The sequence below is a fragment of the Drosophila rhopaloa genome, unplaced genomic scaffold (genome assembly GCF_018152115.1).
Source record: "Drosophila rhopaloa isolate 14029-0021.01 unplaced genomic scaffold, ASM1815211v1 contig_167, whole genome shotgun sequence".
NCBI classification, from domain to species: domain Eukaryota; kingdom Metazoa; phylum Arthropoda; class Insecta; order Diptera; family Drosophilidae; genus Drosophila; species Drosophila rhopaloa.
The window spans coordinates 1134860-1158067 of NW_025335047.1; the positions used below are offsets into that span (position 1 = coordinate 1134860).

The following is a 23208-nucleotide window of genomic DNA, read 5'->3' on the forward strand; positions in this document are numbered from 1 at the left end:
TCTGTTAAAGTTCCTAGATGTTAAGATAATGTTAGCAAAGGAGACAATAAATGAGAGAACTGGTGCGTGTTTTACTCTGCTACAGTATTAAATAAAAACTTCTTGTAAATAATAAAGAGTATCGAAAAACCTTAATACCCAGGTCTCTTAAAGTGTATACACCTAGCCAATGCCAAGCTCCTCCCTTAATCCATTTGGGTGCCCACAGCTTGTTAATCAATGTTGTTTGGGGCTGGGATCTCTTTATTGAAATGTCATCGGTTCGGCAACGAGTCAGTTTTATTGGGAGCCTAATGGCGATGCGGGAATTTGAGGAATGTGTCCTGTCAGCGACGCCGAGGTAATGACTTTGCAAATGCGGGGCCTTTGGGAATGTGAGTAGAGGGGCTGATTTCTGAACATCATCACCGCAGAAGCAAACACACCGACCGTTCGGCAACAGCAACCTGGTTAATTATCCCCGTGTACATTTGCATATTAATTGAAACTCGCGCTGTTTGATGACCAACAATTTGGTTATTTATAAGTGGAAAGCAGCGCCGAAAAGAATTCCATTTTCGCAAGTTGCCGTGTCAATTTAAAAGTCAATTTTTCTTCGGCGTTAAAAAGAAAATTGTCGCCTCTACTTGAATTATTCAGGCGTTTTGTGGGTGCTGTCGAAGCTGAAATCTTCAGAATCTGGGGCTCCATTCAATGGAATTCCATTCATTACTCAGGGGTTTTTCACGCTACATTAAATGCTTTTCATTTTATTTGCCCCACAATGCGGGAAAAGTTCGCGGCAGGTGACAGATTCGCAGCTTAACCTTTGCACCTTCAATTTGTTTTCGACCTGTTTTGCCAGCTGCGGCATATGGAACCCACTGGGGTGCCATAATTGAGTATTGACCAAACAGCCAGACGACAGCGAAATGTGGGGGCTGTCGTGACCAGCGGCAATTTCTGCAAAATGTTTTGTACAAAAATAGCTCCCCCTTTCGGTGGACACAAATGCACGAATATAAATGTTGGAGTATATAAATATACATCCTTTAACGAACGGAGTGAGGCCTAGGCCCGCGGTCGTTATAAAGTGTTAATAGACAATTAAAGCCAGGCTTAGATGTTTCTGAATCCGAATTGGAAATTCTCAAAGCTCAAAGTTTCCCCAGTGGCCAGTGGCCTTACCACAAATCCAAGCTCAGCCTTTGAGTCGAGTGCAATCAGGTTAAGTGTTGAACGCTTCCGCCTGCGATTCCTTATTCCGAATTGGCACTGTGGTGACAGGATCAAGAATATATATTTCAGACATGTGCACATTTTCTAGAATTATAATTCTGATCTGTATATTGCCTTATTTATATGTGATAATTTTTAAAATCAGTAGCGTTTGTACTGCCTCTTTTACAATTTCCAAAAATATTCCACTTCATTATAAATTTGTTTCCTTGGTTTTTCCTTGTATGTATTTTAAATTATCAATAAAATAGATGACGAAGCTTTAATGATGTGACTCTTAATATTAAATAATTATTATATCTCAGCCTGAAATGATATAATATAGTTGAATTTGCAATCCAAGGGAATTCAAGTAGTGGTAGGTCCTTTGACTTTCTGATTCTTGTTATGTAATCTTTTTGAAAATATACATTTGATTTTACTCTGTTCCCTCACTGATTTTTGAATATCCCTTTTCAATCGGGGCCTTAACCACCGTAACACACCTGTATTGTTTTCGTAGTGCGCATTCTGCATTCTGCTTTCAGCCTTTTGTGCTGTGTATTCCGTATTGTGCATTGTGTTTGCATTCCTACTGTCACTCGCATTGTCAGCAGCAGGATCAGAGCCTCGGCTTCGGAAAGAGGAACCGGAAGTGGAGGTTAAGGGGCAGAGTTCAATTGCATTGTGTGCGTTTGCGTATGCGGGTGTGTGGAGTGTGGAGTGCAAGTGACGCCGAGGACAAATGGAAACGAATTGGTTTTACAATGCAGGGTTTCACATCCAGCAAATCCCATTTGGCTTTCGGCTCTACTGTTGGTTTTCGCCCTGCTGAATGCCAAGATTTATATGTGCCACTAATTTCTGGCTTCGACTTGCTCCGTCTGTCAAACCAGCACTCATGTCCGAACCTCAGATCGTTCAAACAACTCTTCATTTCGATGCTGGCTTTTTGCAGCGGACGGCGAAAAAAATCAATATTTACTTGCTGCTGTGGCTTGCAGTTAAATGGGCAAACAACTGAACCAAAATGAATTTCCCCGAATGCCAAATGCGAGAACTTCAGACCCAGACCACAGCAAAATATTCAGACACAGCCTGGGCACAACTGATGCTCTGTTGTACTACGTAATCATGGTTTTTCGGGGTATATTTGTTAGAAGCAATAAATTACTTAAGAAAAATAATAATATTTGTCATTAAAGAAACGAAAGCTAAAGCTAAAATGAATACTTCTGACATGAAAAGAGTGTTTGCAGCGATTTTGTAAACAAATACAGGGTACTTTGTGGCTGAAACAGTAGTTACCATTCGATTTTCCTTGACTTTTGGTCCGGCAGAAACAAAAAGTTTTCACATAGCCCGGCCTGCATGTCGTATACGTAATGTGAGCAAATTAAGTTGCCAAAAAAAGAGTAAACAAAACTGAAATTGAGTCGAGTCGACTCGAGAGTTAAGCTGTGCAGGACAGGCACTGCGACTGGCATGAAGGGGTAAGCAAAAGTATTTTGCGATTTTCTGGCTTTTACTCATCCGCTTTGCCATTGTCATGTGGCAAAGTCAAAGGGCGTAAAAGTGCTCAGAAATTAATGAAGCAAGTGCTGTTAAATTTTAAAGTATGCATAAAAAGGGTTGACATCCCGAAAGTGCTACCTGTCATGGGAAAGTGTCTCTCTGTCCGTATGTTTGTCTAACTGCCATTAGCATTTTGCTTCACCCAACCCAACGAAATCAGAATAAATATTCTGACGGAGACAGTCAAGTGGGTCTGCGTATTTGCATATATATTTTTGGTTTTCGCTTCTGTTTGAAAATTCTGCTTCATCTAATCCTAAGCGAATTTAAATATTTAATCTATTTCTGAGTATATATAATATATCAAAGCTACGCAGTAACTAATTAATGCCAATTTCAGTAGTGTAAGTTTGCTGCGGCAATTAAAATTATTTGGACTACTAAATGAACATGGCAAAAAAAAAATATTTTAAATTGGTTTCATTGGTTATGGAAATATAAAGTTTGGCTTACATTTTTTTAATTTATAAGTTCATTATTTTGATTTCTCACTTCCATTATGTTACTTTTTCAGTCTCCCATTTATATAAAAACTTTTTAATCCTGCTTATAGATATGATTAATGAAAATGTTGACAGTTAATATTCCTTTACCAGCTTAAATCAACTTAAATTGGGTATGTCAAATGCCCGTGGCTAAAATCCGTTTTATGTAAATAAACCTAGCTTGTGATAGTAGTTCTTACATCCCTCCCTTATTTATATATCTATGTGCTACTACCTCTCTCCTGACAATAAATTTCAATATATATAATATTTCACCATCGTTCGTATGCAATTATGTGCGCTTTTATTTAATCTATTGTGTGTTCCAAACAGTAATCAAAACTGACTGCAAAACCGTCCGGGGAGTGGGAGAATAGTTTTCCTACCCGCAGCACGGAAAGCACATAAATTCCGTTTTTGAGCTCAAATATGGAAAAGTTTTGCATGTTCCTGACCTCCCTATCCTGCCATTTTGAACTGCAAGCTCTTTGTGTGTGTGTGCTGGGTTATAAATTTGCCATATTTCACTATATTAAGTAATAGTTGCCAGTTGGCTGCTTGGCATTCATGAGCTGGCTTAAAGCACTGTGCAATGGTGGACTAGAATGTGCCATAAAAGCAGCCAATTTGCCGTAATGAGTTTAAAGCCAGCACTTCAGAAATAAGTATGCGGAGTTAAATTTAATTAGTCTTGTTTCCGAATTCGACTCATATCGGCACTCCTGCGTCTCCTGACTCTTTAATTAGCCAGCTTCATGCCGGAAAAGGGCAAATTATAGTGTTTCTGCTTAGCCTTTTCTCCTTTTCCCCGGAAAAACGTGATGCTGCACTGTGTCCTCCGCCCTCAAAAAGAAAACAAGCACATGCAACAGCTGTCCGCTTGGCACTCATTGTATTTAAATGCTCGTAAAATGCAAAGCAAACAAGTGATAAAAGTTTTGCACACACACGAACAGAGCGAAAAATGACAGTGTACATTGTAGATGTCAAATGTCCGTCACAACAAGTTGTGCAAAAACTTATGAATGTCTTTAACTCTGATTTTTGATAAAGTTTACAATGTCCAGCTACAAATTTGGTATAGCTTTAATAAAATGGGTGGCGTCAAAAATCATTACAAATGATTATATTGGACGATGCTTTCCCGCAGTGCAGTAGTTGAAGCCACGAAGAGTGCCCCGTAATGCTGGCAACATAAAAAATGCATCAAGCGCTTGTAAAGTCTGCTGCAGGCACTCAAAATTGAGGAAGGGCGATTGCTAATGTTATGGGGCAGCATTCTGCCAGCAGATCTAGTTAAAAGCGCTTCCAGGGACCTGTCTGAATTAATTTTCAAATTTGTTTGGGGCGGAAATATTGAAATTTCCTATTGTTTCGGGTTGTATCTAGAGCGAATTCCCCGACACGCTGTTTCACCGTTTTCCATTAACGAAACTTTTTATGTTTGCTGAGGGGCTCTCGGGTGTTTCCTGGCATGCACAAACCAAATACGCGGGCAATTAACCCTTTTTTCCGGCAATTAAGCCCGAGCTTTATGGCACATTTTTCCATTTGGCCGTGGGCTTTTTACTTTCCTTTTTTTTTTGTTTGTTTTACTGGCAAACGAGGGATGCGAGGAGGGAGGGGAATCCAATTAAATATATATTAAAATCGCTCAAGGTCAAACGGAATGTAATTGCAACTCAATTTGTCCAGCGATGCAATAAAAATGACCGCTTAATTGTATAATACGGGCATCAAAAGTCACATTACGCATACGACATGTTGGCAGCCATATGTTATGGCCACATGTGTGTGTCAACTTTAAGGGCAGGCCCACGTAGGCCAATAAAATGTTGTACTTACAGTGAGCCCAGGCTAAAGGCTCTAAATCTGAGTTATTTAACTTGTTTGGCTGACATTTGTGTAGCGGAAAGTTTGTTATTTCTGTAAGTAGGCACATTAAATTGAAAATCTCCGGACGTGATCCTGCCTCAGGACATGTCCTTGACTGTTTTTCCATCGTTAAGCGAGCTGCAAAATGCATGTGCAGCGGCAGAAAGTTTTCCCAGCAGCAGAAAGCTGATTTACCAACGCTTGAGAAAGGCGGAATGGGGACAGGACTCATGTCCTGCAGCCTAAGTGGACTTCTTTGTCTCCGCCTAAGTGGTTTTTCATTAGAAGCATTCGCTCTCTGGTCGCTCAAACTTTTTCCCATGGCGAAAGTTTTCGCTCGATGCGGATGTAGCAAACAACTCGGCCAACGAATTCGTAATTGGAAACTTTTCGCCGCGTGATATGTGAACGAACCCAAAGCCAAACACTATATAGACACAGATTGTTGTTATTTAATTAAATGGGGACCACTCAAGCATCCAGGCATTCAACCCATTTCATTTCCTAGACAATTTCCGGTCTCGGCTGTTGGCTTTCCAATCGATCGCAGTGAATAAGCTGCAAAAATCAGTCACGAATTTAATCGAGGCTTATGCAAATGCTGAACGAAGGTCTCCGGGCATTGCAGGCAGGATCCTGAAAGGCTTCAGGCAAAAAACACAGCATCATGTGTCAGTGTTTATGGGACAACTGTTGCCCGGCCTTCGGAGCCAAATGAAATTAGATGATGCCGGAGCGGCAGCAGCGGCACCAGACGTTCTAATTAAATTAAGTTGCTCGAAGTTGGCTTAAAACACACAAATCCTGAATGGATGAGGGATTTGAAGGGCGAGGGCGCCATCCTGGGGCCACATGTGCCGTGTCAAAGCTCACGCTGAATCTGCATGCAGAGCAATTGTGCAAAATGAAAGCACCTAAAAAATGTGTACATAATCCGACTAAAAACGAACAGGGTGACCCTTAAAAAAATATATATTATTTATTATTTAACACTTAGTAAAATAGATTTTATTAATACCTGAATAGCATTTAAAAAGGTTCCATTTTGCAAATATTTATTTATTATCAAAAGCTTAATTTGATCAAACATCATTTGCAATATGAACGTTTTTTCCCCAATGCCGGCAATGTAAAGAATAAATATTTTAAAACACTTTTTATAGCAATTGTAACGAAGGCATTGAATATGAAATTACTTTTTTTATTTTCTCTCGTGTTATTATTTGATTTTTAATCAATTTGTAATGCACTTTTTTAGCAATTCACGTACACTACAACTTGAATGCCCCTGTTCCCCGGCAGTTTTTATTTAGACGCTGGCTACGTTGCCTCTGTCTGTGTCTAATTTCATTAAATCCTCGCAACCTGTTGTCTGAGCCGATCCGAGGGTAAGGAAAGCGAACCGAACGAGTTCTGGCGAAAAAATTCAATTTAACTTTGCCCGCAAGCCAAAATGAATTTCTCCAGGCTGCAATTGACATGGCCCACAAACGAAGGATGGAGGACCTGCTAACATGTGGTTTCTGTGGCACCCCGTCTTTGTTTTCCCGGAAAATTGTTTCCCCAAGAAAAGGAATGAAGAATGGCAGCGCGTAATGAGCTTAATGGCCGTCATCTGTAGCGGTTTTAAGCGCGTATGCATACATGCCGTTTTTTCATTTTCATCTTGGTTTTTTCCTCTACAGATTTTCCAGCTCTCCTTTCGCCGTTTTCCCTTTTTTTTATGAGCGGTGGCGACGTCAACGAGGCGTTTAAGTGCTTAAAAGTGAGAGCCAAGTTTTTCAATTTTTATTGAACGCACTTAATGTGTGCGTGCCTTCTTCAGAGAGTCGTTAAAAGTGCGTTAATGCCGCCACGGCTCATTGGCTGCCGACTGAATTTGAGTTCTCTCGAAACCCAACCCTAATCTCATTTGCCCTCCGACCCACAACCTTTTCCACCAGCAAAAACAAGTGCAAGTCCACAGTTGCCAGGGAATGACCCTGGAAAATGTATTGCCATCGTTGGCGGTCGCACAACCGCAGACTTTTGTTGAATGTTGAATGATTTCCTGGCTGCTGCATCGTTGACTCAACTTGGCCAAGGCAAAATGGCAAAACCGAGCTTTTTCTGCCACAGCCAGTCACTTGTTGCCCCCGAGGAAGTTTACTTGCTGGCTAAGACCCAAAAGTTCGTTATGCTTTTGTCGGGGACGCCACTAATTGGATTTTCGGTGGGGCATAAATTTCGTATTGCACAATCCAAACATCATAGTTCGGAAACACTTAAACAAATTCGTATGCTCCATTTTTTTTTGTTGACTTCTTTTTTATTTAACGTACCTACTAATTGAATTTAAATAAATATAAATATAAGCCTCTCAACTGTTTCCAAAATGGCTTTGCACAAAAGTGACCTAAAACCTGCACTTCTAGGCCCATAGCTTTTCTTACAGACATCTGATTCCAAAGTAGCTTACTTCTAAATGATTGCGGTTTAATTCTCTAAAAATCTGTGTTTTCAGTTTGTTTTGTATTTTGGGGTCGATTTTTCGTCATTTTAATGATGTTACCCCTTTCCAAATTTGCGAAAAATGGCTTTGCAGAAAAGTGACCTACAACCTGTACTTCTAAGCCCATAACTTTTCTTGCAGACATCCGATTCCAATGTGGCTTACTTCTAAATGATTGTGGTTTAATTCTCTAAAAAACTGTATACTCAGTTTGGTTTGCAATTTTGGGTCGATTTTTCATCATTTTGACAGTGTTACCCCTTTCCGAATTTGCGAAAAATGGCTTTGCAGAAAAGTGACCTAAAACCTGCACTTCTAAGCCCATAACTTTTCTTACAGACATCCGATTCCAAAGCGGCATACCTCCAAATGATTGTGGTTTAATTCTCTAAAAAACTGTATACTCAGTTTGGTTTGCAATTTTGGGGTCGATTTTTCGTCATTTTGACAGTGTTACCCCTTTCCGAATTTGCGAAAAATGGCTTTGCAGGAAAGTGACCTAAAACCTGCACTTCTAAGCCCATAACTTTTCTTACAGACATCCGATTCCAAAGCGGCATACCTCCAAATGATTGTGGTTTAATTCTCTAAAAAACTGTATACTCAGTTTGGTTTGCAATTTTGGGTCGATTTTTCATCATTTTGACAGTGTTACCCCTTTCCGAATTTGCGAAAAATGGCTTTGCAGAAAAGTGACCTAAAACCTGCACTTCTAAGCCCATAACTTTTCTTACAGACATCCGATTCCAAAGCGGCATACCTCCAAATGATTGTGGTTTAATTCTCTAAAAAACTGTATACTCAGTTTGGTTTGCAATTTTGGGGTCGATTTTTCGTCATTTTGACAGTGTTACCCCTTTCCGAATTTGCGAAAAATGGCTTTGCAGAAAAGTGACCTACAACCTGTACTTCTAAGCCCATAACTTTTCTTGCAGACATCCGATTCCAATGTGGCTTACTTCTAAATGATTGTGGTTTAATTCTCTAAAACACTGTATACTCAGTTTGGTTTGCAATTTTGGGTCGATTTTTCATCATTTTGACAGTGTTACCCCTTTCCGAATTTGCGAAAAATGGCTTTGCACAAAAGTGACCTAAAATCTGTACTTCTAAGCCCATAACTTTTCTTGCAGACATCCGATTCCAAAGTGGCATACCTCAAAATGATTGTGGTTTAATTCTCTAAAAAACTGTATACTCAGTTTGGTTTGCAATTTTGGGGTCGATTTTTCGTCATTTTGACAGTGTTACCCCTTTCCGAATTTGCGAAAAATGGCTTTGCAGAAAAGTGACCTAAAACCTGCACTTCTAAGCCCATAACTTTTCTTACAGACATCCGATTCCAAAGCGGCATACCTCCAAATGATTGTGGTTTAATTCTCTAAAAAACTGTATACTCAGTTTGGTTTGCAATTTTGGGGTCGATTTTTCGTCATTTTGACAGTGTTACCCCTTTCCGAATTTGCGAAAAATGGCTTTGCAGAAAAGTGACCTAAAACCTGTACTTCTAAGCCCATAACTTTTTTTACAGACATCCGATTCCAATGTGGCTTACTTCTAAATGATTGTGGTTTAATTCTCTAAAAAACTGTATACTCAGTTTGGTTTGCAATTTTGGGTCGATTTTTCATCATTTTGACAGTGTTACCCCTTTCCGAATTTGCGAAAAATGGCTTTGCACAAAAGTGACCTAAAATCTGTACTTCTAAGCCCATAACTTTTCTTGCAGACATCCGATTCCAAAGTGGCATACCTCAAAATGATTGTGGTTTAATTCTCTAAAAAACTGTATACTCAGTTTGGTTTGCAATTTTGGGGTCGATTTTTCGTCATTTTGACAGTGTTACCCCTTTCCGAATTTGCGAAAAATGGCTTTGCAGAAAAGTGACCTAAAACCTGTACATCTAAGCCCATAACTTTTTTTACAGACATCCGATTCCAATGTGGCTTACTTCTAAATGATTGTGGTTTAATTCTCTAAAAAACTGTATACTCAGTTTGGTTTGCAATTTTGGGGTCGATTTTTCGTCATTTTGACAGTGTTACCCCTTTCCGAATTTGCGAAAAATGACTTTGCAGAAAAGTGACCTAAAACCTGCACTTCTAAGCCCATAACTTTTTTTACAGACATCCGATTCCAATGTGGCTTACTTCTAAATGATTGTGGTTTAATTCTCTAAAAAACTGTATACTCAGTTTGGTTTGCAATTTTGGGGTCGATTTTTCGTCATTTTGACAGTGTTACCCCTTTCCGAATTTGCGAAAAATGGCTTGGCAGAAAAAAGACCTAAAACCTGCACTTCTAAGCCCATAACTTTTCTTACAGACATCCGATTCCAAAGCGGCATACTTCTAAATGATTGTGGTTTAATTCTCTAAAAAACTGTATACTCAGTTTGGTTTGCAATTTTGGGTCGATTTTTCATCATTTTGATGAATTTGCGAAAAATGGCTTTGCACAAAAGTGACCTAAAATCTGTACTTCTAAGCCCATAACTTTTCTTGCAGACATCCGATTCCAAAGTGGCATACCTCAAAATGATTGTGGTTTAATTCTCTAAAAAACTGTATACTCAGTTTGGTTTGCAATTTTGGGGTCGATTTTTCGTCATTTTGACAGTGTTACCCCTTTCCGAATTTGCGAAAAATGGCTTTGCAGAAAAGTGACCTAAAACCTGTACTTCTAAGCCCATAACTTTTTTTACAGACATCCGATTCCAATGTGGCTTACTTCTAAATGATTGTGGTTTAATTCTCTAAAAAACTGTATACTCAGTTTGGTTTGCAATTTTGGGGTCGATTTTTCGTCATTTTGACAGTGTTACCCCTTTCCGAATTTGCGAAAAATGGCTTTGCAGAAAAGTGACCTAAAACCTGCACTTCTAAGCCCATAACTTTTTTTACAGACATCCGATTCCAATGTGGCTTACTTCTAAATGATTGTGGTTTAATTCTCTAAAAAACTGTATACTCAGTTTGGTTTGCAATTTTGGGTCGATTTTTCATCATTTTGACATTACCCCTTTCCGAATTTGCGAAAAATGGCTTTGCACAAAAGTGACCTAAAATCTGTACTTCTAAGCCCATAACTTTTCTTGCAGACATCCGATTCCAATGTGGCATACCTCAAAATGATTGTGGTTTAATTCTCTAAAAAACTGTATACTCAGTTTGGTTTGCAATTTTGGGGTCGATTTTTCGTCATTTTGACAGTGTTACCCCTTTCCGAATTTGCGAAAAATGGCTTTGCAGAAAAGTGACCTAAAACCTGTACATCTAAGCCCATAACTTTTTTTACAGACATCCGATTCCAATGTGGCTTACTTCTAAATGATTGTGGTTTAATTCTCTAAAAAACTGTATACTCAGTTTGGTTTGCAATTTTGGGGTCGATTTTTCGTCATTTTGACAGTGTTACCCCTTTCCGAATTTGCGAAAAATGACTTTGCAGAAAAGTGACCTAAAACCTGCACTTCTAAGCCCATAACTTTTTTTACAGACATCCGATTCCAATGTGGCTTACTTCTAAATGATTGTGGTTTAATTCTCTAAAAAACTGTATACTCAGTTTGGTTTGCAATTTTGGGGTCGATTTTTCGTCATTTTGACAGTGTTACCCCTTTCCGAATTTGCGAAAAATGGCTTGGCAGAAAAAAGACCTAAAACCTGCACTTCTAAGCCCATAACTTTTCTTACAGACATCCGATTCCAAAGCGGCATACTTCTAAATGATTGTGGTTTAATTCTCTAAAAAACTGTATACTCAGTTTGGTTTGCAATTTTGGGTCGATTTTTCATCATTTTGACGAATTTGCGAAAAATGGCTTTGCACAAAAGTGACCTAAAATCTGTACTTCTAAGCCCATAACTTTTCTTGCAGACATCCGATTCCAAAGTGGCATACCTCAAAATGATTGTGGTTTAATTCTCTAAAAAACTGTATACTCAGTTTGGTTTGCAATTTTGGGGTCGATTTTTCGTCATTTTGACAGTGTTACCCCTTTCCGAATTTGCAAAAAATGGCTTTGCAGAAAAGTGACCTAAAACCTGTACTTCTAAGCCCATAACTTTTTTTACAGACATCCGACTCCAATTTGGCTTACTTCTAAATGATTGTGGTTTAATTCTCTAAAAAACTGTATACTCAGTTTGGTTTGCAATTTTGGGGTCGATTTTTCGTCATTTTGACAGTGTTACCCCTTTCCGAATTTGCGAAAAATGGCTTTGCAGAAAAGTGACCTAAAACCTGCACTTCTAAGCCCATCACTTTTTTTACAGACATCCGATTCCAATGTGGCTTACTTCTAAATGATTGTGGTTTAATTCTCTAAAAAACTGTATACTCAGTTTGGTTTGCAATTTTGGGTCGATTTTTCATCATTTTGACAGTGTTACCCCTTTCCGAATTTGCGAAAAATGGCTTTGCACAAAAGTGACCTAAAATCTGTACTTCTAAGCCCATAACTTTTCTTGCAGACATCCGATTCCAAAGTGGCATACCTCAAAATGATTGTGGTTTAATTCTCTAAAAAACTGTATACTCAGTTTGGTTTGCAATTTTGGGGTCGATTTTTCGTCATTTTGACAGTGTTACCCCTTTCCGAATTTGCGAAAAATGGCTTTGCAGAAAAGTGACCTAAAACCTGTACTTCTAAGCACATAACTTTTTTTACAGACATCCGATTCCAATGTGGCTTACTTCTAAATGATTGTGGTTTAATTCTCTAAAAAACTGTATACTCAGTTTGGTTTGCAATTTTGGGTCGATTTTTCATCATTTTGACAGTGTTACCCCTTTCCGAATTTGCGAAAAATGGCTTTGCACAAAAGTGGCCTAAAATCTGTACTTCTATGCCCATAACTTTTCTTGCAGACATCCGATTCCAAAGTGGCATACCTCAAAATGATTGTCATTTAATTCTCTAAAAAACTGTATACTCAGTTTGGCTTGCAATTTTGGGGTCGATTTTTCGTCATTTTAATGATGTTACCCCTTTCCGAATTTGCGAAAAATGGCTTTGCACAAAAGTGACCTAAAATCTGTACTTCTAAGCCCATAACTTTTCTTGCAGACATCCGATTCCAAAGTGGCATACCTCAAAATGATTGTGGTTTAATTCTCTAAAAAACTGTATACTCAGTTTGGTTTGCAATTTTGGGGTCGATTTTTCGTCATTTTGACAGTGTTACCCCTTTCCGAATTTGCGAAAAATGGCTTTGCAGAAAAGTGACCTAAAACCTGTACTTCTAAGCCCATAACTTTTTTTACAGACATCCGATTCCAATGTGGCTTACTTCTAAATGATTGTGGTTTAATTCTCTAAAAAACTGTATACTCAGTTTGGTTTGCAATTTTGGGTCGATTTTTCATCATTTTGACAGTGTTACCCCTTTCCGAATTTGCGAAAAATGGCTTTGCACAAAAGTGACCTAAAATCTGTACTTCTAAGCCCATAACTTTTCTTGCAGACATCCGATTCCAAAGTGGCATACCTCAAAATGATTGTGGTTTAATTCTCTAAAAAACTGTATACTCAGTTTGGTTTGCAATTTTGGGGTCGATTTTTCGTCATTTTGACAGTGTTACCCCTTTCCGAATTTGCGAAAAATGGCTTTGCAGAAAAGTGACCTAAAACCTGTACTTCTAAGCACATAACTTTTTTTACAGACATCCGATTCCAATGTGGCTTACTTCTAAATGATTGTGGTTTAATTCTCTAAAAAACTGTATACTCAGTTTGGTTTGCAATTTTGGGTCGATTTTTCATCATTTTGACAGTGTTACCCCTTTCCGAATTTGCGAAAAATGGCTTTGCACAAAAGTGGCCTAAAATCTGTACTTCTAAGCCCATAACTTTTCTTGCAGACATCCGATTCCAAAGTGGCATACCTCAAAATGATTGTCATTTAATTCTCTAAAAAACTGTATACTCAGTTTGGCTTGCAATTTTGGGGTCGATTTTTCGTCATTTTGACAGTGTTACCCCTTTCCGAATTTGCGAAAAATGGCTTTGCACAAAAGTGACCTAAAACCTGTACTTCTAAGCCCATAACTTTTCTTGCAGACATCCGATTCCAAAGTGGCATACCTCAAAATGATTGTGGTTTAATTCTCTAAAAAACTGTATACTCAGTTTGGTTTGCAATTTTGGGGTCGATTTTTCGTCATTTTGACAGTGTTACCCCTTTCCGAATTTGCGAAAAATGGCTTTGCAGAAAAGTGACCTAAAACCTTTACTTCTAAGCCCATAACTTTTTTTACAGACATCCGATTCCAATGTGGCTTACTTCTAAATGATTGTGGTTTAATTCTCTAAAAAACTGTATACTCAGTTTGGTTTGCAATTTTGGGTCGATTTTTCATCATTTTGACAGTGTTACCCCTTTCCGAATTTGCGAAAAATGGCTTTGCACAAAAGTGACCTAAAATCTGTACTTCTAAGCCCATAACTTTTCTTGCAGACATCCGATTCCAAAGTGGCATACCTCAAAATGATTGTGGTTTAATTCTCTAAAAAACTGTATACTCAGTTTGGTTTGCAATTTTGGGGTCGATTTTTCGTCATTTTGACAGTGTTACCCCTTTCCGAATTTGCGAAAAATGGCTTTGCAGAAAAGTGACCTAAAACCTGTACTTCTAAGCCCATAACTTTTTTTACAGACATCCGATTCCAATGTGGCTTACTTCTTAATGATTGTGGTTTAATTCTCTAAAAAACTGTATACTCAGTTTGGTTTGCAATTTCGGGGTCGATTTTTAGTCATTTTGACAGTGTTACCCCTTTCCGAATTTGCGAAAAATGGCTTTGCAGAAAAGTGACCTAAAACCTGTACTTCTAAGCCCATAACTTTTTTTACAGACATCCGATTCCAAAGCGGCATACCTCTAAATAATTGTGGTTTAATTCACTAAAATTCTGTGTTTAAATCTTGTTTAGTTATTTTGGGTAGATTTTTCTCATTTTTATGATGCGAATGGCACCCATTTTGTTCGAGTGCCACACTCATCCGCTCCGCATCCGCTGCTGGTTTGTCATATTCCAATCCGAGTCCCAAAAGCCACGTGGCAATAAAGGAAGAGCGCACATGTCAAGATGTGACACATTTGATTGAACGCATGCAGCCCAATCAATTTTTGCTGTCGATGGAAGTGGATCATTGGCTGGCTGAAAGCGAGTGGGCTCAGAACTCGTATTTGAATTCGTCGACGGCATTTGACTGATAATTGAAAACGTGTCAACAAGCCAACAATTTCCGCTAACACACGCAGCCCTTCGGCTACGTGTTTTGAAAGTCAGCTATCAAAATTATATTTCAGGCCGAAAAATGGCTTAAATGAAGTTTGTTCAGGTGGATTATCGTGGAAGGTTGAGTCTGTCCTAATAATAATCGAAATTCGTGCAACCGAGGCCAAACTGCTTTTTACATATGGCCCTTTAAAAAGAATTTGTTTGACTAAGCTTGAATTTCAAAAAAGCTGAAAATGGGTTCTAGGTTTGAATTGTATGTTGAAAAGAGTGCCAGAAATAAAAATAAATTACTTAAGCTAAAAATACATTTTTTATATTTTGATGTAAAATATCCTTACGCTTAAATAGTTTAATGAAGAAATGCCAACGAAAATGAATGAAATTCTGATCTAAAAATAAAGCTAACAAAGGTATCAAGCATCCAATAAATCAGTTCGTATAATTTAGATCACGAAATCTAAGTGTTTGCTCAAATAAAAAGACATCAGAGCATAGCGCTATTTTTGTATCCCCCAGAGATATTTATTTAATTTCCAAGGTCGCATTAAAGTCAATGTAAATAATAACAAAAGCCTAAGTTTAATATCGTATGTACTTTTTTATGTTATCTGAATGCATGCTATTCATGGCATTTGATAACACTCGCATATTGTGGAGTCTTCGAAAATGCCACCGATCGTCGGACAGTTCAGTTTGCCGCTTTATTCCTAAAGAGTCGGATGAGAGAAAAACTCTTCTTAAGTTTAAAAACACTGTCGGATAAATGAATAATGCATTTCGCGTGGTGCTTACCTCTTCTTCTGGCCTCCTTTAAAAGTGGGGCCTTTAGTCTAATTATTCCAATTATTCCAACAAATCTCCCTAACGAACGAGAATACTCAGATCTCTGCACAACAACCACTAAACCACTTTTACATTCGACTATTCACTCATGATTAACAAATACTTAACTTTTGTTACTAAAAGTAAAGCCAATTGTCTAATAGAAAGGCAAATATGTTTTGACCAGAACCGATACTTTTTCTGCGAACAAGTAGGTGAACAAGGTGAAGGTAATGATCAATTTATAACTGGCCTGTTTGAATGTTTCTCACCCTTCTGTGAGTCCGAGGAATTTAAGCACCTCTATATCACTCGTACCTCCCAAAGAACTCCTCACCTCAACAAGTGGAAAAGGGCTGAGATTGGCGAGCGAAGTACCCTGCAGGACCTGTGTCTTTTAAGTAATGGAATGCCGGTATCCAGGGAGTGTCGAATGGGGGACTACGGAGCCGAATGGGAGTCCACAGATCAGTGGGAGCCTGTAGTCTGTTTAAGTCAAGTAAAAGAGAACACCATAAGTAAAGCCCTGAACAGCTTACACGATGACATTCTGGAAGGGAGGCAAATCCTTAATGACACCCAGGGACGTGAAGAAATGGTCGACACGCTGACGACAATTCTTCAACAGTCGAATAGGACTCTCTTGCCCGCCGATGTGCTCATAACGGGGCAGATGTTCAAATCCCTAGTGGCGGAAGAAAAAGAAGCCAGTATCGGAGTAAATCTGGTTAGTATCTGCACAGAGATAATGTCCAGTGATAGCAAGGTTTTGCGCCTGTCCGCCAAACTGAACGCCACTAACAACCTGCTAAGCGAATTTGAGAGCTACATGGATGCTCTGCCAGAGCAATTGGTTCCCACAGACAAATGTGGAATGGTAATCACCAAACCAACCGGTAATGTGACTGTAGAGGCCGCCACAGGAGTGGAGACCCACGACTTCTCCGACATCGGAGTCCAAGCTCAAATCAACGGGAATATAAGCGTGTTCTTCACCAATCCCGAATGCGATGAAATAACCGGAATAGCTATCTTTTCTACTCAGGCCGAGGGTCGTCGAACCTCCTTCAACGGCTTCTGGTATCGCTTTCTACGATTTTCAGAGGAATTGGATAAAGTCAAGCGGGAATCCGATCTGGAGACAGCTGCCTTTCTGCCGGAGAATCTCTGGCGGGAAGTAAAAAGCTGGGGAATAACCTACATCATTTTTAAGGTGTATGCCCACGATGCTCTCTTCGTGGAAAACTCAGAGCAACCCAATCGCAGGCCTCGCAGCAAAATAATCTCCATTTCAATACCGGAGCTAAAAAGTAGGTACATCAAGTTATACTTTCGAAAAGACCTTACGACAATATCACTTTATTAAACAGATAAATCACTTCCCCTGCCGTTGCTCTTTCTTCTTCGGAATGAAAACCTTCGGGATCCAGATACCAAGGCCCTTAGTTTGGACAGTGGATGCGGTTATTGGAACTAGACCTGGCTGAGCGAGGGAGTCACTACCACTAGCAGTTCAGATCTGCTCACTGATCCCATCATCGAGTGCCATACGTACCACCCCACTCAGTTCGCGTTTCTGGTGGGTGGCAGTTATCGAAACGACGACCTTGCGGGAAAGGTTTTGATTACGCCGATAGAAGAGAGAGTGCTGGACATTATCTCGATCGTGGGATGCAGTCTTTCGCTGCTGGGAGTATTAGGAATTTTCCTCACGGCAGCACTATTTAAGAGTTGGAGGAGTCAGGCCTCCACAAAAGTCCTACTCCACCTTTGCCTGGCCATGGGACTTCAGATGGTGCTCTTCGTGTTCCTGAACACAGATGATATATCCGAACAACTGGTTGTCAGTGGAGATAAAGTCCGATGTGTGGCTCTGGGAGCTGCCTTGCAGTACTCCATTCTAGTGCTCTTCAGTTGGATGCTGATCATCGCCTATCTGCAGTACCAACGATACGTCATGGTGATTGGCGTCCAGAGACCCCGCAACTATATCCTGAAAGCTGCCTTTATTGCCTGGTTTCTGCCTGTTATCCCCACCCTTCTGGTGGCCTTTATTGATCCCGACTCCTATCTTCCATCTGCCGCCCAACTATCCAGGGACTCCGGCATCTGCTATCCATCGGGTCATGGCCTGATCTTCGGAGTGGTCCTCCCCGTGGGCCTCATAATAGTAGCCAATTTGGTGACCTTCGTGAAAGTGTTCTACAGCATCTCCCACTCATTGAGCCAGAGCAAGTTCAAGTCTGATCGGAAGATCTTGGTACAGGAGATCCGACTTTCCATTCTGCTCTTCTTTCTGCTGGGTCTCACCTGGATCTTCGGAATCCTTGCCTTTCTTCAGGGAGGAGTAGCCTTTTCATATCTCTTCTGCACCACGGCCACCCTGCAGGGATTCGTGATGTTCGTCTACTTCGTCGTTTTGGACAAAACAAATCGTAAATCCTGGATGGGTCTAGTCCGCCGCTTAAAGATGAAGATGGATGTGCAAAAGCGAACCGCCGAGCTCCACTCGATACCCACATCTTCCACATACACCAGTAGATCGAACTATTAGCGGCGATCATGTTTCACCATTCTAAGAATACTTACTAGTGCCTTTTAATTATTTTATTATAGCATTTTATTTTTAACCAGCATTTTACTAAAAATTGTGAAGGAGACTGATTTATCATATTAAAATACAAGTTTATCAAACGGCATAGTGTATCAGTAAAAAAGAGGAACTGAATTTGCTTACATTTTGAAATTATATTAAATTATAAGCTAAAATATGAAATAAAATAAAATGTTGTCGCTTTATATTTTTTAAAGTTGTACTTTTTAAAGTTGGGGATTTAATTGATTTAAATTTTTAATAAATCCATTTAGTTTAAACTCAGAATTAATTTTAAAATTCTGAACCTAGCATTAAAAAAAACCCATTGATAAATACAACTTAAATAGTTATGTACTTTGACTGATAACCGGTTGTCATCGCATTTCGTCGCTTTTTCTTGCTACACGCTCTTATCTTACAATTCAACAAACACGTAAGTAATGAATCAGCACGAGTCTCAAGTCTGTTAAAAAGGCGTGAAATCGCTATTTGCACAAATAATGACGACGTCACAAGTTCAGTGTTACTTCCCTGCCTCAAAGGGGACCGTCGAATTTCAATCTCAATTTCCGAGGCCGTGTTAATCACAATGTAAATTATATTATATGTGGTAGACTACAGGCTCTTTTCGTTTGCTAAAAGTTTCGATTAGCGATCGTGGTGAACTGATAACAAACACCACGTTGGGGTCTACGGAAATCTAATCGATCGCCAGACAGTTCAGTGCGCCGTGATATTTCGAGAGAGTCGGACGTGAAAATCCCTTGCCAAACTTATAAACAGTTTCGGAGAACTGCAAACAGCTGTCGCAGTTGAGTCACACGCCATGAATTTCGCCTGGTGTTTACTGCTTTTCTTGGTCTTGGCCTTCAAATCGCCTTTGAACTTGGCGGCCTATACAAATGGCAATGAAAACTGCCCTGCGGAGAGACAGATGTGTTTAAAAAATGGAACCTACAATCACTGTGCCGGTGTGGAAGCAAGATATCCGGGGAAAACCATGGAGACCGGCATAGTGTACTGTGACTCGATGTTCTGCGAACCGGAAGAGTTCCAGCATGACTATATCACCCGCAACCACGATCAAACACCGCACTTGAACAAATGGAAACGGACCAAAATCGGCGAACGTGCCACTTTGCACGACATTTGTTTGTTGAGCAGTGGAATGCCGGTCACGAGGTGGTGCAAACTGCAAAACTTTCGAGCTCACTGGGAGTCCACGGACGACTGGGATCCTGTGGTCTGTCTCAGGCGTGTTAGGGAGCACACCATCAGTGGCGATCTGAACAGCCTGCACGATGACATCCTCGAGGGCAGGCGACGCACCAATGACACCCAAGGACGTCGTGAGATGAGCGGCATCATGAGGAACATGTTCCGACAAAGGGATAGGACCCTTCTGCCCGTCGATGTGCACATGACGGGCCAGATGCTGGGCACTCTAATGCAACAGGACAAGGATGCGGTTGTCAGTGTGGACCTGCTCAGTGTCTGCAAGGAGATAATGTCCTGTGACTCTAAGGTGCTCCAGTTATCGGCCAAACTTAATGCCACCAACTCCCTTTTGAGCCAATTTGAAAACTACATGGACGCTCTCCCGGACCAAATGGTTCCCAAGGAAAGATGTGGAGAAGTGGTGGCCAAGCCAACTAGTGATGAAACTGAAACGGCGACCACTGGAGTGGAAACGTACGACTTCGCTGATATTGGAGTCCAAGCCTTAATTACCAGCAACATTAGCGTGTTCTTCGCCAATCCAGATTGCGGCAGTATTACTGGCATAGCCATATATTCGGCTCCAGCTGAGGATCGAACAACTTCCGCCAGTGGCTTCTATTACCGCTTTATAATGTTCACTGATGACTTGGCTGAAATAAAGCAAGAGTCCCATCTGGAGACAGCTGCCTTCCTGCCGAAGTATCTCTGGAGGGAGGTGAAAAACAGGGGAGCTACGTATCTTATTTTCAAAGTCTATTCCCACGATGCTCTCTTCGTGGAAAACTCAGAGCAACGCAATCGCAGGCCTCGCAGCAAGGTGATCTCCATTTCAATTCCGGGATTGGATAGTAAGTATATTTTGCCCAACTTTTAATTTGAATAAAAAGAATATCACTTTATTTAACAGACAACAAACTTACTCTGCCGTTGCCCATTCTGCTTCGGAATGAAAACCTTCGTGATCCAGATACCAAGGCCCTTAGTTTGGGCAGTGGATGTGGCTATTGGAACTACGAGACCTGGCTGAGCGAGGGAGTCACTACCAGTGGCAGTTCAGATCTGCTCACTGATCCCATCATCGAGTGCCATACGTACCACCTCACTCAGTTCGCATTTCTGGTGGGTGGCAGCTATCGCACCAACGACCTTGGAGAGCAGGTTCTGATCACTCCCATTAATGCGAAAGTGCTGGACATTATCTCGATCGTGGGATGCAGCCTTTCGCTGCTGGGAGTGCTAGGCATTTTCCTCACAGCAGCTCTTTTTAAGAGTTGGCGCAGTCAGGCCTCCACGAAGGTTCTACTCCACCTTTGCCTGGCCATGGGGCTTCAGATGGTGCTCTTCGTGTTCCTGAACACAGATGATATTTCCGAAGAACTGGTCGCCAATGGAGACACAGTCCGTTGTGTGGCCCTGGGAGCTGCCATGCAGTACTCCATTCTAGTGCTCTTCAGTTGGATGCTGATCATCGCCTTCCTGCAGTTCCAGCGCTACGTGACCGTCATTGGAATCGAAAGACCCCGTCACTATATCCTCAAGGCTGCCCTTGTGGCCTGGTCACTGCCACTGGTTCCCACCCTGCTGGTGGCCCTGATAGACCCAGATTCGTACATTCCCACGACTGAGCAACTGCAAACGGACACCGGAATCTGCTATCCATCGGGTTATGGTCTGATCTTCGGAGTGGTCCTCCCAGTGACCCTCATCACGATGTCTAACCTGGTGATCTTCGTTTATGTGTTCTACAGCATCTCGCACTCGTTGAGCCAGAGCGTTCACAAATCCGAAAGGAGAATGGTGGTCAAGCAGATTCGACTGTCCATAATGCTTTTCTTCTTGCTGGGTCTCACCTGGATCTTTGGAATCTTCGCCTTCATGAAGGCGGGAGTGGCCTTCTCGTATCTCTTCTGCATCACGGCCACCATGCAAGGATTCGTGATGTTCGTCTACTTCGTCCTTTTGGACTCAGCGAACCGACGGGCGTGGGTGGGTCTCATCTGCCCCACCAAGATGGAGTTGGATGTCGTGAAGCGCACCACCGAGCTCCAGTCCATGACCACCTCATCCACCAACTACACGAGCAGATCGCAGAATTAGTTACATCCTCTTCGAAAATCCCAACGAACAAAAGGTCCAGAACCGTGTATAAATGTGTATTCTTATTTATTAATTACCTTATAATTTGCCAATATTTATAGTTTCTTATTTAACTAGTAGATTTGTATATTATTGTTCAACACACGAATAAAAAACTTATGACGCATAAAAATATTTATAGTTTTATTTATATTAATGGTGTTCTGAGGGATGGTCATTATCATTTTAAATCAAATTGCACTTTGTTTGCCATTTAATAAAAGAATGAGAATAACAAAAACAAGGCACCTTTAAATTTATTTGACACTGCACAACTTCCTTCTCCAGCTTTGAAATACCCCAGTTCGTACTTGTGTTGGCAGCCAATTTCTTTGCAATCGAACATCACAGTAACTGGCAAAACAAGCTGAGCACCTGGTAGGTGTTGAAGCCATAAAAATTTAAGCAAACTTGAGGCATCTGTGTTCACTTCAAAGTGCCATTGCTATTGCCATTCATTTAAAACTAAATTAAACGATGTCATGTGGAATGAAATGAATTCGGAGCCAAGCTCAATTGGTGTTTACCCACTTTTACTGGTTCAACCTCAAAAGTTTTCCCCCAAAGCTCTCGTTCCTTTCTAAGCCCACGTTTTAAACTACTCGTGCTTAAATCTGGCTTAGCCCAGAGTACCATTGCAATTCCATTTGATGCACTAAATTGCACTTCTAAGTGGTAGCTCGTAATACTATTACTTTTATTGCTTTATTGTGTAACACATATTCGCCAGTTATTGGCCAATTAAAGCTAGCGATTAAAGTAGAAATATTATTACATTGTCTGATCAAATATTCAAACCCATGCAGTTATGCTAATTTTTAACAACCTTACAATAGCTTAATTAAAATGTTTGTAATTACAAAAGCCCTTTAGTTTAATTTGTAATAAATAATAACAATATATTTTCTTATTGTTCTGACTGGCTAGTTTGGTTTATTTATTAAAATAAAACATTCAATCTCAACTAAGCAAGAGTGCTCAGATGGGGGAAATGAAAATCAATCGATTTTTGGCCGGGAGCCGCCCATTTCAATTTCGAATTTTCCACTCTCGCCATGTTTGGCACAAACAACCCGGTACATATATCAATTGCAATCAATCAAAAAGTGAAAAGCTTCGAAGCCTTGACTGCATTCAAATGCAGAGACAATGAAAGTGAAAGCAGAACCGGAGCAATTTGATTTCCCATCTGCAGGGCTTCACTCTCCAGCTGCCAAGTGTTCTCTAGGATTCAGTGGAAAACTTCACTCCGATTCAGAACTTCTGCCAATGGAAGCTGAGCACCTGTTAAGTGCCGAAGCACTGCACTTTTTATGCTTTATTCCAGAAGCAATCATTCGAAAACTAAATTAAACTATGTCAAGTGGAATGAAGTGAGTTTCGACGTAAACTTGAATGCGTTTCAGCCAGTAATTTGACCTTAAAGGTGGTCCATCAAACTCTTACCTTTCCTTCGAACTCTCCTTTGTTGGTTAAGAATTACTTTTTAAATTAGTCGTCACTAATGCCATTGGCTGTCTTTTTGAACCGACTTAGTGGCAAATGCCGTGCGATTTCAAA

At 40.4% G+C, this 23208-nt stretch overlaps 1 protein-coding gene and 1 pseudogene across 1 annotated transcript; both read left to right on the plus strand.

Annotated features, from left to right (window-relative positions):
* The first annotated feature begins 316 nt into the window (after nucleotides 1-316).
* On the plus strand, nucleotides 317-18249 carry LOC108046532 (annotated as a pseudogene).
* Nucleotides 18250-19037: 788 nt separating this feature from the next.
* On the plus strand, nucleotides 19038-21759 carry LOC108046533 (adhesion G-protein coupled receptor G7-like). The gene is made up of 2 exons (XM_017126245.2): nucleotides 19038-20360; nucleotides 20420-21759. Exons 1-2 carry the CDS (start codon nucleotides 19118-19120, stop codon nucleotides 21607-21609), a joined length of 2433 nt encoding a protein of 810 aa, XP_016981734.2. The 5' UTR covers nucleotides 19038-19117; the 3' UTR covers nucleotides 21610-21759.
* The last annotated feature ends 1449 nt before the right edge of the window (nucleotides 21760-23208 follow it).